At 39.2% G+C, this 18,374-nt stretch overlaps 1 protein-coding gene across 1 annotated transcript in view; it reads left to right on the plus strand.

Annotated features, from left to right (window-relative positions):
• Nucleotides 1-18,374, plus strand: part of GRAMD1C (GRAM domain containing 1C) — a 90,933-nt gene that overhangs the window by 39,775 nt on the left and 32,784 nt on the right. The window contains 2 exon segments of the mRNA XM_052641117.1: nt 13,923-14,041; nt 17,178-17,310. Coding sequence (XP_052497077.1) covers nt 13,998-14,041; nt 17,178-17,310 — 177 coding nt within the window. The 5' untranslated portion in view covers nt 13,923-13,997.

Below are 18,374 nucleotides of genomic sequence, written 5' to 3' on the forward strand. Positions count from 1 at the left end.
AAGATGCTCACCATAGCATTGTTTATATAACAAAGAGCCAATAACAGGGTAAAGACTGTGTTATTACACAATCATATGAACTAATTATTTGCAGTCTGAAATATATGCAAAGTGAAAGTGAAAGTGAAGTCACTCAGTCGTGTCCGACTGTTTGCGACCCCGTGGACTGTAGCCTACCAGGCTCCTCTGTCCATGAGATTCTCCAGGCAAGAATACTGGAGTGGGTTGCCATTTCCTTCTCCAGGGGATCTTCCCAACCCAGGGATCGAACCCGGGTCTCCTGCATTGGAGTCAGACGCTTTAACCTCTGAGCCAAAGTATTTCAGGATTTTACAGTACAGGGAAATAATAGCCATTATCTTTTAATAACTTTAAATGGAGTATATAACCTATAACAATATTGAATCACTATGTCGTACACCTGAAACTAATATGTTGGGTAGCCTGCAAAGTTCATTTGGGTTTTTCCACAAGCTGCTGCTGCTGTTGCTGCTGCTGCTAAGTCGCTTCAGTCATGTCTGACTCTGTGCGACCCCATAGATGGCAGCCCACCAGGCTCCTCTGTCCCTGGGATTCTCCAGGCAAGAACACTGGAGTGGGTTGCCATTTCCTTCTCCTGTATAATTCTATTTTAATTAAACGTCCAGAACAGGTGAATTCATAGAAGTTGAAAATAAATTTGTTGCTAGGGAGAGGAAGGAATGTGGAGTGACTGCTAATGAATTTAGATATCTTTTCAGGTTGATGAAAATATTCTAAAGTTAGTCGTGATAGCTGTACAACTCAGGATATGCTAAATACTACTGACATATATGCTTTTAGAAAAGTGAATGTAATGCTATGTGAATTATAGCTCAGTAGAACTATAATTTTTTATTTTTTTGACAGATATTTATTTCTCTATAGCCATTATTTTGCAATAACATTAAAAATATTTTATTTTATATTGGAGTATATTTGATTTACAATGTTGTGTTAGTTTTGGGTATACTGCAAAGTGGTTTAGTTATACATATACATATATCTCAGCTTCTCTGGTGACTCAGATGGTAAAGATTCTGCCTGCAGTGTGGGAGACCTGGTTTCGATCCCTGGGTTGGGAAGATCCCCTGGAAGAGGGCATGGCAACCTACTCCAGTATTCTGGCCTGGAGAATCCCCGTTGTCAAGGTGCCTGGCAGGCTACACAGTCCCTGGGGGTTGCAAAGAGTTGGACATGACTGAGTGACTAAGCACAGTGCAGCACATGGATATATTTGTTCTTTTTCAACTTCTTTTCCATAGAGGCTATTACAGAGTGTTGAGTAGAGCTCCTTGTGCTATATAGCATGTCTTTGTTGGTTATCTATTTTATATATAGCAATGTATATCTGTTAATCCCAAATTTCCAATTTATCCCCCCTGTGCCACCTTTCCCCTTTGTTAAACATGTTTGTTTTCTAAATCTGTGCCTCTGTTTCTGTTGGTGAGTTCATTTGTATCATTTCTGTAGATTCCACATATAAGTGATATCATGTGATATTTGTCTTTGACTTCACTTAGTGTGATAATCTCTAGGTCCATCCATGTTGCTGCAGATGGCATTATTTCATTCTTTTTTATGCCTGAGTAACATTCCATTATATGTATGCACCACATCTTCTTTATCCGTTCATCTGTTGATGGACACTTAGGTTGCTTCCATATCTTAGCTATTGTAAATAGTGCTGCAGTAAACATTAGGGTGCATGTATATTTTTGAATTATGGTTTTCTCTGGATATATGCCCAGGAGTGGAATTGCTGGATCATATGGTAGCTCTATTTTTAGTTTTTTTAAGGAACCTCCATACTGTGTGCTTTTAGAAAAGTGAATTTTATGATATGTAAATTATAGCTCAGTAAAGCTGTTATTTAAAAATATATATATGGCTTGAAGGAAGAGTAGAGATTTCCAGATTATAAGAAAGGCTCCTTCTTTGCAGCAGGAGTTTAAACACCACTGTCAGAAACCTTACCTCCTCTCCTCCCCACCACCCAGCTAAGCCCCTCACTAGAGTGCTCTTAGGATTGAATAGCTTTTGATTTTTCAGGCAGCTGCTGAGGTCTGGGTCTTTCAAACAGTGCTCTGCTTGAATGCTCTCTCTTTTCCTGAATGCTGGGGAACTCAAAGTGGGTAGGGGTGGCGGTAGGGGATCTTGTCAAGCCCAGATCCTCCCCCCTTCTTAAGGGAAAAGACAAGATGAGCAGGGCAGCCTCAAGGTCAACCTCCTCCCACCCCCTTAAGTCTGTATTGTCATATGGGTGTCCAGTCTCCCCGGAGCCTCATGCCCATGCTTCTACCTGGGAGATGCTTAGGGTGGTGGGCCCAAGGATGCTGGGTCCTGTGGCGCATGGCAACCACCTGGGGAGAGCACCAAGTGAATGCAGTAAGCCCTAAGCACTGGCAACTCCACTCTGCCCTTTCAGGTCCTGCTGCTGGAAGGCCCCACCTCACCTCCTGGGCTGCTCTTACTGGCAGGGGCTGAAAACTCCAGGATTGCCCTAGGGACATATTGTGATTAATCCTGCCCCACAAATACCAAGTGTTTTCCGAGTGCATTCCCTCATTCTAACAAGGAGCCTGAGACTGCTACTGCAGTTTGTGTTTGTTATACCCTGGATCTGAGCGTCCTCTCCAAATCACTTTTGCACTTATTACATGCAAGTGAGTTGGGATGCATCCTCACAAAAACAAATACCTCCAGGGAAATGATAAAGTTCAGGTTTACAGAAGAACTAGAAGAAACTGAGATCTGAAATTTAATGATCAAAGGGTAAAATAAAAAAGCTCTTTGAAGTGGGTGAAAGAGAGGGACTTGCAGAATACTTCTGAGGCCATCATAGCCAAGTAACGGTTTTCTATAGGCTGCAAGTAAAAGCAAACCCTTTTTGAAAACTTCCTGATGTCGCCTGTGTTTTTGATGTGTGCATGAGGAGTATCACCATCTTTACTGTAGTTATACCTTTCAAATCTTTGCATTGCTTGGTTATCTTTAACATTGAACATGCGACTCTGTTTCAAGTGGACAGTATACTCTCGTTTAAAATGATTTTTTTGGCAGCTATATACCACATGGCTTATGGGATCTTAGTTCCCCAACCAGGAATTGAACTCGTACCCTCAGCAGTGAAAGCACAGAGTCCTAACCACTAGACCACCAGGAAATATCCCTATACTCTCATTTTAATAAAGAGAATGCTTACTGTTTCTGATCTATACTATGACAAAAATCATTGTTTATACTGGTATGTTAAATACTATACACAACTTAATGAAAGTTGAAGGTGAGATCTCAGTTTTAAAGCTGTCCTAATTGGAATTTTTAACACTGTAGAATTCACTGAGAGAAGGAATTAGAAAACAGAATCAACAACATAGCTACTTTTCCTGTACTCTCTTAGTGATCTTTGAAGAACAGTCCTTTTTAACTTATTAATGTCTATAACAATAATAGTAACTCCCACTTAGGAAGTATTAGGTGCCAGGCATAGGGCTAGGTCAGATAAGGCAATGGTAGCCCACTCCAGTACTCTTGCCTGGAAAATCCCATGGATGGAGGAGCCTGGTAGGCTGCAGTCCATGGAGCTGCTAAGAGTCGGGCACGACTGAGCGACTTCACTTTCACTTTTCACTTTCATGCATTGGAGAAGGAAATGGTAACCCACTCCAGTGTTCTTGCCTGGAGAATCCCAGGGACAGAGGAGCTTAGTAGGCTGCCATCTATGGGGTCGTGCAGTGTCGGACACGACTGAAGCGACTTAGCAGCAGCAGCAGCATAGGGCTAGGTGCTTGATGTAGTCTTAGTGTTGTCCATAATTTTATGAGCCATAATTATCTTCTAGTTTTTTAAAGTGATAAGCCCCATTGGTTAGATTCGTTGATCTTTTGTAATCCTGTATTTAAAAAGAGAAGGTAAAAACCAAAATCCATTAATTATACAGCCTAACTATAAAATTATAGAGAAAACACAAGTAATTTGAATAGTAAATTTTGGGTATATTCAAACTATTTTTAGATAGTTTAAGTTCAGAATATTATCATCATATTTACTTGTAATTCAGGAATTTGAGAGTGAAATAAGTGGTATTTTTGCTTACTTTTGCCTAAGAAAGTCTTAAAGCATATAAATCTATATAAAAGATTACTCCGTTAGGATTGATTAAGACAACAGTATGATTTTAAATTTCTCTCTGTGTGTGTATGTCATGTATGTGTGTATTTAAATTTCTCCAGTAAGATAAATCTACAAGAGGGGAAAAAAGCCTGAGGAAGATATGGTGCCTTTGAGAAAGAAAGCTTTTAAAAGTACATTTTTTTCCCCATTCATACAGTTCCTCTGATGCTTTCCTTCAGAAAAGGCAGTTTATTTCAGATATTTGACTTAGTTTACTTACTGTAAGTCTCCAATTTTAGACATGTGTCTAAAGCGTCACCATGTCATTCATGCTGTAATTGATAGCATTTCAGCTTCGTTCACAACCTTTGAGTTTAGCACCTTCTAGAAGAACAGACATTGAGTGGTTGGGATTTGTGGGGCCAGAAGACAGTGACAGCTCCCTTCTGGGATACAAACAATTAGTGTTTTCTATATTTTTTAGAGAACCTTAGCCTTCCCCCAACTCTAGTCCTCCACTGTTTGGTTGAGGGTAAGCTGCTCCCCATTCCATGTTTTGTGTCAGAGCCAGACCACCAAATCTAAAATTTTATTTAGAGACATTATGATCTGGCCCCAGCCCACCACAACATCATTGCTATTTTTATGTTTCTAGTGATATTATCATATTGTTAGATTTAGGATTACTGATGCTATTAATATAGGCAGGATGTGTACAGAAATTTCTTTTTGCACTGTTTTTCCTCTGAGAGACATAACAGTGCTGTTTCTTGCCAGTGCATGGGGCTATTGGGAAGCTCACTCTCCATGGAAATTTAAGAATACATACTGAGATTGAGGTTACTAGTTATCAATAACCTCAGATATGCAGATGACACCACATTTACAGGAAACGAAAAAGAACTAAAGAGCCTCTTGATGAAAGTGAAAGAGGAGAGTGAAAAAGTTGGCTTAAAACTCAACATTCAGAAAACTAAGATCATGGTATCTGGTTCCATCACTTCATGGCAAATAGATGGGGAAACAATAGAAACAGTGACAGACTTTATTTTCTTGGGCTTCAAAATCACTGCAGATGGTGACTGCAGCCATGAAGTTAAAAGACACTTGCTCCTTGCAAGAAAAGTTATGCCCAACCTAGACAGCATATTGAAAAGCAGAGACATTACTTTGCCAACAAAGGTCCATCTATTCAAAGCTTTGATTTTTCTAGTAGTCATGGATAGGTGTGAGAGTTGGACTATAAGGAAAACTGAGCACTGAAGAATTGATGCTTTTGAACTGGTGGTGTTGGAGAAGACTCTTGAGAGTCCCTTGGACTGCAAGGAGATCAAACCAGTCCATCCTAAGGAAAGCAGTCCTGAATATTCATTGGAAGGACTGATGTTGAAGCTGGAACTCCAATACTTTGGCCACCTGATGCGAAGAACTGACTCATTGGAAAAGACCTTGATGATGGGAAAGATTGGAGGCAGGAGGAGAAGGGGATGACAGAGGATGAGTTGGTTGGCTGGCATCACTGACTCTGTGGACATGAGTTTGAGTAAGCTCTGGGAGTTAGTAATGGACAGGGAAGCCATGGGATCGCAAAGAGTCGGACACAACTGAGTGACTGAACTGAACTGAACTAAGACTGAGTGTTTAAATCCAGGGCCTAATAGAGCAGAAATCTGCACTCATTTTAAATTCTAAAACTTGAGACAGAATGGCTCTCAGGCTCATTCCCAAAGGCCAAAAGGAGGAGGAGGCATATGTCAGAATTAGAGATAAAGTGATGAGAATAGGTTTTCAATGTATGTTGACCCACCCTCTCCCAATTTTGATACAAGTCACTCTAACTTCTACTTGGGGAATCTGTAATTAAAGGATGACGCTTGGGGGGAAAGTGGTTTAAAACAGCTGATTGAGGGCTTCCCTGAAGGTTCAGTGGTAAAGAATCTGTCTGCCAGTGCAGGAGACATGGGTTTGATCCCTGATCTGGGAAGACCCCACATGCCACAGAACACCTAAGACTGTGCGCCACAACTGTTGAGCCTATTGGTCTAGAGACTGGGAGCCACAACTACTGAACCCCAGATCCCGCAACTACTGAAGCTCGCACACCCCAGAGCCTGGGCTCCACAGCAAGAGAAGCCACAGCAATTAGAAGCCTGTGGACTGCACCAGGAGTAGCCCCTGCTTGCAGCAACTAGAGAAAGCCTGAGCAGCAGCGAAGACCCAGCACAGCCAAAAATGGAAAAAAAATTATTAAAAAAAAGCACAAAAGCAGTTGATTACTTATGTTAGTATCTATAAAGGAAAAATACGTTGATCTGAAGGGGACTTGGCCAGACTTAGGTCTAGGACTTAGGACTTAGGCCAGAAAAGCAAAATCACAGAGGTAGACTTTGACCACTGGAGGAGTGAACAGAGATGAGACAGAGGTGACTTATCAGGCTTCACCAGCATCACAGGTAGTTTTTCCCTTAAAAATTGGCTACCCTTGTTCTGACGTCATGCTTATCATGCAGATTTCTGATTACTAATCTGACTTCCAAGGTATTCAGGCACCTAGATGGTAAGGATGAACGCCTTCTGAAGTCTAGAGAAAGACTGTTCTGAGCATTAGTGTATTTACTATGGAGCATGTGTGTGCAGCTTTTGAGTGTAGCTGGTTTGAGTCAGATGCTCTCAGTGCCTCTCTAGGAAGTCAACAGTGCTGAGGCCATTCTCCAAATAGTGGTTAACTGATCAAGTTAGTGTCATCTTTGAGAAGAGTGCCACCCAGCTTCCTCTTGCAGACTCTTCAGCCTTATCAAACCTCTTATTCTTCCTTATGCCCCTCTCCAATGATTCTTCCTTTTGAAATAACTTGGAAATCTAGAAGTTTTCCAGTAGTGTTAGAAATCTAATAAGAGCAGTATTCAAACCTACCGGGGAAAAAAATGCAAATTGCTAAGTATTTTAGTCACATAGTCTATATAGTAACCTGGCAGTGTAGAAGTATTTGTCTATTGTTCCTTCTTTTTTACCTTTCTGGTTGGCAGAACTCCTCCATCTATTTTCCCTTGGTCAGTGAAGTATACCTCCTCCTGACCAGCCACCCAAGCCAGAAACCCGGTGCATCTTTGTTTTCTCACCTCTTCTTTGTCAATGTGTCATGCCAGTCATCAAGACCCTCATCATTTCTAGCTTGAACCATTGCAGTAGTCTCCTAAAGGTCTCTTTAAACACTCTAATCTGTCCTTCAGGTTGTTATCAAAGAAGCTGTCATTTTAAAAGTATATCTTTAAAAAGAACATATCCGCAGTTATTGCTTTTCTATGTGTAAACTGGTAGGTTCCCTTCTATATTTAACATGGAATATGGGCTCTTCATACCTGGCTGCTTCCCCCTCCCCTAGAGACTCTGTCCTTCTTCCTCTCTGGGTTACCCTCTCCCTGCCCTCTCCAGTTATGGTCAGCTGGCTTGCCAGATTGCTTCATTCCTCTGCACACTTGAATTTGACATACATAAGCTTGTCTTTCTTGATATTTCAGCAGCATTTCACACCATGGTGTAGTCCCTCTATTTTGAAATACCTTTTTCCCTTGATTTCCATGTCATTCTTTCTGAACTTTCTTCTGCCTCTCTTGAATTTTTATCCTTTTTTTCTGGGTACTCCTCTTCCACTCAGCCTTTGTATGTTGGACTTTCCTCAGGTCCAGGCTTAGGTTCTGTTTTCCCTCTTGAATCTGCTGAGCTCTGCTCTGTATCCAGTCATTTACTATAAGGGATTTTTATACTTGGCAAAAGTATATAAAGATCACTTACAGTACAGGTAATGCATGTTTTTCTCATAGCTCTTTAGTTACCATGGTAGAGTGAAGATACTTATCTGTGGTTTGGGTCAATGAGAACTGCCATGATATGTCAAGAGCACCGGTTTTGGGGAGTGGAAGCCCACCCCATAATGAGCTCTCTTCAGTTTGACCAAATAGTATCTTCCAATGTCACTTTGGTCCCTTATTCTGCTGTTGTATAAAATGATTAGATTTTAGCCACCCTACCTCATCACCAAGGGGTTAATCCTTGCAGTTCATCAAATAGCCTTTGACTTGTCACACTCTTTACTAAACTAGCTGAAACAGCTAGGTAGAAATTAGGGCAAGATTTGGTCTTTCATTTAGATGAAAAATTTTCTTCTGGGTTATAAATTAGAACTGGTAGTTGAGACTCTGCATAGTGTTTACTGTAGTCGAGGTCCCTGTCAGGAAATTATTCTGAATAAAGTTAAAAATACTTCTAAAGGAAAGAATTATTGAGTAATCAAGATGTAAATGTCTGAGCGATGAAAAATGTGCTGACTGCTTCTTGGAATTACTCCACCCGAAAAGCTCGTTCCTGACATTCCGTTTACAATACTCAAGAAATGAAATCCTGGATAGTTGTAAAGGGTAAATGCAGGAGTCTCATGGGGATGTGACTTAGCACTGAAGAAGTGATGACATTGCCAGGATTGACTAGGAGGCATCAGCATGGAGAAGAAAATTTAACCCTTAATATATTGAATATTTAACTTTAACAAAAAGATTAAGATATTATTGCAATAGGCATTTTACATAATGGAGCATAAGCAAGATATTTTCATTTGCATTTTATTGTTTCTAATCGGTGTGTAGAACAGAAGAAATTGGGACCTGTCCCTTTAATAAAGCCTTGTTTACCTACCCTCTCCCAGTAGGAGTGGCTTGGGAACCTGTAGAGTGAGGTGTAACTTCCAGTTCTGCATTCTGACCGGCAGCCTGGAAAAGAGCGCTGGCGCTGCAAACCAGGAAGTGACAAATAATGTGCTTTAAGTTATAGTAGAGCTTGTCTTCTATAAGGAAAATCGATAACAAATCTAGAAGATTAGAGCAGTGATTTTACATAACTGTCATTAAATGTTTGGAACTCTACTGTAGAGAAACCTTGCAGTGTACTAAGAATACAAAGCTTTCAGGGCTAGAAATTGATCTGACTTTTGAGCCTTATCTGATTACTGCTTGATTCGTCTCAGCAGACTGAAAGGGGAGCCTTCCTCCCCATTGTTCCCAGGTAGGTGGTCAACCTTTGTTTAAGATTTAAATTTTCTTTAAGGTTACCTAACCCAGGTTTGCTGCTGATTATTGAAAGAATTATGAATATCAGTCTGGGTATATGTTTTAGTGTTTGAATATTCAACGTGACTGTAAATAATCATTTTTGTGACTTTGTGCCAACTTTGTAGAAAAAGTCATTTTTAACAGTTATTGAAAGAATTATGAATATCAGTCTGGGTATATGTTTTAGTGTTTGAATATTCAACGTGACTGTAAATAATCATTTTTGTGACTTTGTGCCAACTTTGTAGAAAAAGTCATTTTTAACAAATTAGCAAATCTATAAGTGGCAAATTAAATGAGTTCTATTTTGTTTTCTCTTAACCTCATATATTTGTATTGAATTAATAGATTAAAATATATTGAAGTTACTCTATTAACTTCCTGATAGTATATGATAATGTATTTAAAACATTTATATATGTAGTCAAATAAAATTGTATTTTTATTGTTACTATTTTACTCATAAGTTTCGTTTCTTTCACACTTAGGAAGCTGTCAGAGTGTATAGCTCATTGTTTATCTACTTGTTTTAGTTTGTTTTTTGAATATTTTGATACCTATTATTTCCTGAAGAGTTTTTATAAAAGCTTAATCTTCCATAAGTATATTGAAATATTGCTTGTTTCTCTTTATAAAGTTAACCATGCATTTATGATATTGAAAGTGTTTCAAAGATAACATCTTTGGAATATATCAGTTATAATTATCAGAGCTAATTATCAGTATTAGCTAACTGCTATTGTTAAAAAAAAAAGCTATTCACAAATGGTTCTTTTGGAGTGAGAGTCAGACAGGTTGGGGAACCTTTAGAATCAAGCACAGTTGTTTCTTAACTTTCTCTACCACTAGTGGTCCTTGTTATTTTTATTCTATGGACACTATGCTTCAAAAGACTTTTTATCCACCAATTAAGTAATGTATATTAAATGATAAAATGTTAGAACCTTATTGTTTACTGTTTATTAGACGTCCATTATTTCCAATGAGAGTTTCTTATCAGCCTGAGATAACAACTCTAGGTTAATAGAATTCAGCCCCAAACAAAGTGACCTGACATTTTACCCAGCTTGAATAACTTTATTGTTGGTAACTGTTTGGATATTTTTGACTTTTTGAAATAATATCTGAAGTTTCAACAGCTACTCTTATGAAATGCTAGTCATCTGGGAACTAGCAGTCTAAAGTGCAGAAATTTTGTTCTTAATGTCTCTGAGTTTCCATGAAATGATGAAGGTCATCTAGTGTAACATAACAAACAAAGATACCAAAGCTACTAGACAGAGCGGATAAACAGAGAGAGGGAAAAAAAGGAAATGTGGTATTTGTTGTCGGGAATAGCTGGGAAGAATTCAAGATATCTGTATATTTTGGCCTTGTGAAATCTCTGTATTTATCCCTACTACTTCCTCACTTAATATTTTTACTCCAAGTAGTTTGATACAGTGTTTGCTGACTTCAGAACAAATATTGTTTGTGTTTTTCATGTATTTATTCTATATTTTTATATAGACTTCCGCTTCCTAATTTTTTAATTTCTCCATTTCCTCTATTTGTTGTATTCTTTCAGCTCAGCTGAAGACCCTTCTATAATGTGAAGCCTTTTCTGATCATCCTAAACCACGCTGATGTTTCTTTCCTTTATACTTCTATATCATGTTGATTCCATCAGTTCTTTAGTACGTAATAATGTTATAGTTTGTCCTATTTAACTTTTGCATAAAAGTTTCCCATGTTTTTTCAACTATATTATAATAGGTTGTTAGAGAACAAGTAGGATATCATTCTATCCTTTTTAGTATCTAGTGTAGTAATATACATTTGTGTGCTTTAGTCACTAACTTGTGTCTGACTCTTTTGTGACCCCATGGACTGTAGCCCACCAGGCTCCTCTGTTCATGGAATTTTTCAGGCAAGATTACTGGAGTGGGTTGCCATTTCCTTCTCCAGAGGATCTTCCCCAACCCGGGGATCAAACCTGCATCTCCCACATTGCAGGCAGATCCTTTACCACTGAGCCACCTGGGTTGTCCTATACATTTGTTAGGTTCTAAATAAATATCTGTTGAATGAATGAGAGAAGTAAAGAATCTTGCCAGCAATTGCTTCATGTAATGCTGCCTCCCTCTACCTAGCTTAATTATGTAATTAACCATCTATAATGTTTCTAAAAATCAGACCATTGATTTTCATACTATTTTTGTTTTCCTTTGTAATACATGAGTTTTTTATATTAGATTATTTAACCCTGATGGACTTAACAGAAATGGAAGATATTAAGGAGAGGTGGCAAGAATACACAGAAGAACTGTACAAAAAAGGTCATAATGGCCCAGATAACCATGATGGTGTGGTCACTCACTAGAACCAGACATCCTAGAGTATGAAGTCAAGTGGGCCTTAGGAAGCATTACTAAGAACAAAGCTGGTGGAGGTGATGGAATTCCAGCTGAGCTATTTCAAATCCTAAAAGATGATGTTGTGAAAGTGCTGCACTCAATATGCCAGCGACTTAGGAAAACTCAGCAGTGGCCACAGGACTGGGAAAGATCAGTTTTCATTCCAATCCCAAAGAAAGGCAATGCCAAAGAATTTCAAATTACCACACAATTCTGCTCATTTCACATACTAACAAGGTAAGGCTCAAAATCCTGCAACCTAGGCTTCAACAATATATGAACCGAGAACTTCCAGATATCCAAGCTGGATTTAGAAAAGGCAGATGAACCAGAGATCAATTGCCAGCATCTGTTGGATCATAGAAAAAGCAAGGGATTTCCAGAAAAGCATCTGCTTCTTTGCGCTAAAGACCGACGTGTGGATCACAACAAACTGTGGAAAATTCTGAAAGAGATCACCTTACTCGCCTCCTGAGAAACCTGTATGCAGGTCAAGAAGCAACAGTTAGAACCAGATATGGAACAATGGACTGGTTCCAAATTGGGAAAGGAGTACGTCAAGGCTGTATACTGTCACCCTCCTTATTTAACTTATATGCAGAATACATCATGGAAAATGACGGACTGGATGAAGCACAGGCTTGAATTAAGGTTGCCGGGAGAAATATCAATAACCTCAGATACACAGATGACACCACTCTAATGGCAGAAAGCAAAGAACTGAAGAGCCTCATGATGAAGGTGAAAAACAAGAGTGAAAAGCTGACTTAAAACTCAACATTCAAAAAATGATATGCCATCCAGTCTCATCACTTCATGGCAAATAGATGGGGAGACAGTGACAGACATTATTTTCTTGGGCTCCAAAATCGCTTTGGATGGTGACTGCAGCCATGAAATTAAAGATATTTAGGGGAGCCTGGTGGGCTGCCGTCTGTGGGGTCGCACAGAGTTGGACACGACTGAAGCGACTTAGCAGCAGCAGCAGCAGCTCCTTGGAAGAAAACCTATGATGAACCTAGATAGTGTATTAAAGGAAAGGTCACTTTGCCGACAAAGGTCCATCTAATCAAAGCTATGGTTTTTCCAGTAGTCATGTATGGATATGAAAGTTGGACCATAAAAAAGGCTGAGCACTGAAGACTTGATGCTTTTGAACTGTAGTGTTGGAGAAGACTCTTGAGAGTCCCTTGGACTGCAAGGAGATCAAACCAATCAATCCTAAAGGAAATCAACCCTGAATATTCTTGGAAGGACTGATAGTACCTTGAAGCTGAAACTCCAATACTTTGGCCACCTGATGAGAAGAGGCAACTCATTGGAAAAGACTCTGATGCTGGGAAAGATTCAAGGCAAGGAGCAGAAGGGGATAACAGGATGAGATGTTTGGATGGCATCACCGACTCAATGGACATGAGTTTGAGCAAACTGTGGGAGATGGTAAAGGACAGGGAAGCCTGGCATGCTGAGGTACATGGGGTTGTAGAGAGTCAGACATGACTGAATGACTGAACAACAACCAGTGATACTTATAAAGAAAGAACAAGCTGAACTTTATGAAAAATAAACAAAAATAAAGACTTCCCTGGTGGTCCAGTGATTAGACTGCACCTTCTAGTGCAGCAGGTATGGGTTTGATACCTATTCAGAAAGCTAAGATCCTACATGCCTCACAGTCAAAAAACCAAAGCATTAAAACAGAAGCACTATTGTAACAAATTCAATAAATACTATAAAAATGGTCAACATTTTAAAAAAAACTTTAAATAAAAATAAACAGGAAATATTCTAAACTCCAGACTTTTGCATTTTAGGAAAATATAATTAAAAATTTACTGATATATGAGGTTTCACATATAGTTAAAATATTCAGATACATTATAAATTAAGGGGAGGGGATTCTGAATTGATTGGAATTCTGAATGGTGATCCACCACCCTGGTACACTGGTTGGACTGCAAAATTTAAATTACAGATTAGTAATTGCCAGACACTATGAACAAATTATTTTATAAAAAGAGGAATATCTTTAAGTATCTTGCCTCCCATTCACAGTAGTTATTATAGTACGCATTTAAAAATCATCTACCTATTTCCAGTATCAACTCTGTCAGATACATTCTGTTAACCTACTTTTTATGGATGCAGAAAACTGACATCTAGAAGGTCAAACAACTCCAAAGCCATAACTGCACAGCTGGTTATTTTGATGTCAGAATTCATGTTTTGAGTTACTGTGTTATAATTTGTTATGTTCCCAATGGTTAGGCTAATCTTTGTGTCATTCTAGAGCTTGACCAGACAGGAATTCTGGCAGCTGCTCCAGGAGAACTATGGCACTGAGCTAGGCTTAAATGCTGAAGAGATGGAGAACTTGTCCCTGTCAATTGAGGATACTGTGCAGCCAAGGTACCACAAAATGTTTTGAAATGTCAAGATTTATCAATCTTTAGTCAAAGCAGAAGTATTTTAAACTATTAATTCAGGCTTTCTGTTTCACCTTGGGTGAAATTTGCCTCTTGCTTCTCTGTAAAGGAATGAGTGAAAGATGTGGACAATGAATAGTTTGTTAACTGGTAAGGAAATACAGATCAGATGATATAATTCTAAGTTTTTAACTGTCACCTAGGATTTGCATAAAGCATGGGGTTAGTAAACCTTTTTATTAAGGATATGGAGAAGTACCTACTAAGTGCTTAGCTCATTTATTGTTTAGCTGCTCAGTTGTGTCTGACTCTTTGTGACCCCATGGACTACAGCATGCCAGGCTTCCCTGTCCTTCACTATCTCTCGGAGTCTGCTCAAACTCATATCCACAGAGTGATGTCATCCAACCATCTCATCCTCTGTCATCCCCTTCTCCTCCTGCCTTCAATCTTTCCCAGCATCAGGGTCTTTTCTAATGAGTTGGCTCTTTACATCAAGTGGCCAAAGCATTGGAGCCTCAGCTTCAGCATCAGCCCTTCCAATGAATATACCAGTGAATATCCAATGAATATTTCCTTTAGGATTGACTGATTTGATCTTCTTGCTGTCCAAGGGACTTTTAAGTCTTCTCCAGCACCACAGTTCAAAAGCATCAATTCTTTGGCACTCAGCCTTCTTTATGGTCATCCATGACTACTGGAAAAACCATAGCTTTGACTATATGGAATATGCCACCTAACATACATGTAACAATAAAGTAAATCAGCTGGAAGATATTTTGAGGGTACAAAGATAATATGACTTTTCCTCAAGGATACCCTAGCGTCATGTTGACTTGTAGTTGGCACTCAATAAATATTTGAATGCATTGATGAGAGAGCTTATAGCACTATGGAAAATGCAAATACTTATAATAGAGGATTAAAAATGATAAGGGCCAAAAAGAGCAATAGGTAATGTGGGAAAAATTCAGAGTAGAGAGAGACTATTTTTGACTGATGGGAATTCACTTGGAAGAGTGGACATTTTTATTAACCTGTCAAATAAAAGTGCATTTTGTCCAGTGATAGTTGAGATCGAAGCAATACAAATAACTCAGGATAATACATGAAAATTCTGCAGTAAGCATTATGCTAAGTCAAAGGAGCCAGTCACAAAAGATCATATATTGTATGATTCCACCTATACGAAGTAAAGTCCAGAATCAGTAAATCCATGCAGACAGAGAGTAGGTTAGCAGTTGCCAGGAACTGGGGGAGAGGAAGAATGGAAGTGACTGCTAATGGATATAGGATTTCCTTTGGGGTGATAAAAATGTTCTAAAATTAAAAAGTGGTGATGGCAGTAAACAACTGTATTATACACTTTAAACTGGGTGAATTTTATAGTATATGAGTTAAAACTTAATGAAAAATTTGGTAAATTATTTATTTAAAAATTCTATAGCAAATAAGTCTTAAGATGGAAAGCTTTTGAAGTCTCAATGTGTGCACATATCCAGATAGTCTTCTAGTTATACTGATCCTATTTATATTGTATCAGCTTAGCACTAATATTTTGTAGTCTTTGTTTTTTTTTTTAACATGGGTTACACATGTATATTAGTTTTCTGTAAAGCTAAAAATTTCCACTGGACTACTCTCCTTGTAAAGTTTACTAGCCTCTCTCAGGTACTGGAGTTGGGTAGAAAAGCACTTGACATAATGCAGAGAGCCTTGGATGGTGGTAAAGAAGATCTGGATTCTAGTCTTAACTTTACCACCTAGTAGCTGAGCAGACTCAGGCAAATCACTTAGCCTTTCTGATCCTCAGTGTATTATCTGTGAAAGGAGGCAGTTAAACTAGGTGATCTCCAAGGTCCCTGCCGACTTGAAAAGTTTCTAGTCTTTGAAGACAGAAAGAGTAAATATTTTGCATCTGCTGCTTTGTGCAGTGTACCACAGCGTAACATGCAGCTTTTCCTCAGGTGGCTGAGTGCTTTCTAGAAGAAGATGTGGCAGGATCCTCGTTTGCTCTGCTACTGTTTTCCCATTCTTCCAACCTCTGAGAGAAGTGTGTCTGCCTCACACCTTTCCAGACCTTTATTTCCTCTGCTCTTTCATCTTTTTTCTCTTCACTTTCAGTCTTTTCTTCACTCTCCTTCCTCTTTTTTTATTTTTCCACAATCCACCTCCATCCTTAAAATCCTCAGCTACAGACGCTCAGCTCGTGGTTTCGTCTTTAGGAGCCGTTTTTCCTGTTCCCTCAAGGTGCTACCATTCTATTGGCCGGGAGTAGATCTAAGTATTACTTGAGTGGAGTAGTGTAGTGTAGACTCTTCTGGCTTTTCTGTTTCTTTCTCAGGATAACTTGGCTTCAGATGTCAGGCTACTACTTTATTTTAGAAGAGCTTTACATCTAAATATAGTAATGATCAAATAGTAATACTAATTGCTCAATAAAGTTGAGCAATGGAAATGAGATCCTTCTGTGCTCCTTTTATATTTCATACACTTTCCTTTTTTTGTTTTTCCCCTCCCTGAAAGAAGAAAAGCAAGCCCCAAGGCATTTATTTTAGTCTGTGTCCCTATGATCATTTGAGAAGTTTCTCCTTTAACCTTAGGAATTTTTGTTCTCAGGAATGAGGAGAGCATGGACTGATGGATGGGCTCTGTGCTCAGACGTCAGGAGGTTCCCCTTCTCAGAGAGATGTGCTATCTCAGCTGGGACTGAATCTGAAGGGAGGGGATGAGATCTAAAACTGCCTCCTGGTGCCATCTGGCATCCAACTCAAACGTTTACCTTGACCCTTTTGAAGCATCTTCATTGTTCACAGCTAAAACTTAAACAAGCAGTGTTCAATGTATTAGTTGCTGTTATGGCCATTTGTATTTGGTTCATTTTTAAATGGTTTCTGAAGTTTGTAAAATCTTACATAAGCATATTTTATTTTCAGCAGTGAGATCAATTTGCATGTGAGTTATGAATATAACTTTGTTATAGGTGGAAGCTTATTTGTTGCTTTAAAAAAATTGTCTTCAAAATGCTTTATGATAGAAAAGGACCTGAATGAGGAGACTAAATCATTTATTTGTTCAGAAGTAACCTTGTTTACGTTTCTATGCTCTGTTTCTTACAGAAGTCCAGGAAGAAGCAGCCTGGATGACTGTGGGGAGAGAGATGAAAAATTATCCAAGTCAATCAGTTTTACCCGTGAATCAATTAGTCGGGTTTCAGAATCAGAGTCAATTGAAGGAAATTCACCAAAAGGGGTTGGTATATGATTCCCTTTTAAAATCTATCTGATATTACCATGTTTTCATCATAATGGAAGATCAAATAAAAATATAGTATACCAAATATTTAAACACTTAAGATGTGAGGCTGCTCTTTTATTTTAGGGCAAGAGTTTTAAGCCTTTAAGTAGCAGAGATTACATGGGAATAATATGTGTTTCTGTTCAGACCTGGATATGGTGCAGAGTTAACCAGGCAGTTTCCTGGACATCAGTCTGTAAGGAGGATGCGTGCATGCTAAGTCGTTTCAGTTTTGTCTGACTCTTTGCGACCCTGTGGACTGTTGCCTGCTGGGTTCCTCTGACCTTGGGATTCTCCAGGCAAGAGTACTGAAGTCGGTATTCTTCAGCCATGCTGTCCTCCAGGAGATCTTCCCGACCCAGGGATCAAACCCACATCTCCTGCAGCTCCTGCATTGCGGGAATTCTTTACTGCTGAGCCACGGGGGAAGCCCCTATCAATGTTTAAAAATAAATAAGGTGGAAAAATTCATAGCAGAATTGTTCTTAGAGTAGATAGTGTATGTAATGGAAGGATCAGTTTTGAAGGGGAGGTGAGAACCCTGAGCACCGTGCTCGAGTAACAGCAAACGCTTGTTAAACTACTAAATCAGGTGTACGTGCTAAGTTGCTTAGTCATGTCGCATTCTTTCCAACGCTATGGACTGTAGCCCACCAGGCTCCCCTGACCATGGGATTCTCCAGGCAAGAAATGGGTTGCCATTTCCTTTAGGGGATCTTCCCAGAGATCAAACCCATGTCTCTTTTTACATCTCCTGCATTGGCAGGTGGGTTCTTTACCACTAGCACCACCTGGGAAGCCCACTGAATCAGACACATCCAGTTAATTTTCATAGCTAGTTAGCCAGTTAGGGTTTCCCTGATAGCTCAGTTGGTAAAGAATCCGCCTGCAATGCAGGAGACCCTGGTTTGATTCCTGGGTCGGGAAGATCCCTTGGAGAAGGGATAGGCTACCCACTCCAGTATTCTTGGGCTTCCCTTGTGGCTCAGCTGGTAAAGAATCCGCCTGCAATGTGGGCG

This window comes from Budorcas taxicolor, chromosome 1, assembly GCF_023091745.1.
Source record: "Budorcas taxicolor isolate Tak-1 chromosome 1, Takin1.1, whole genome shotgun sequence".
In the NCBI taxonomy this organism is placed as follows: Eukaryota; Metazoa; Chordata; class Mammalia; order Artiodactyla; family Bovidae; genus Budorcas; species Budorcas taxicolor.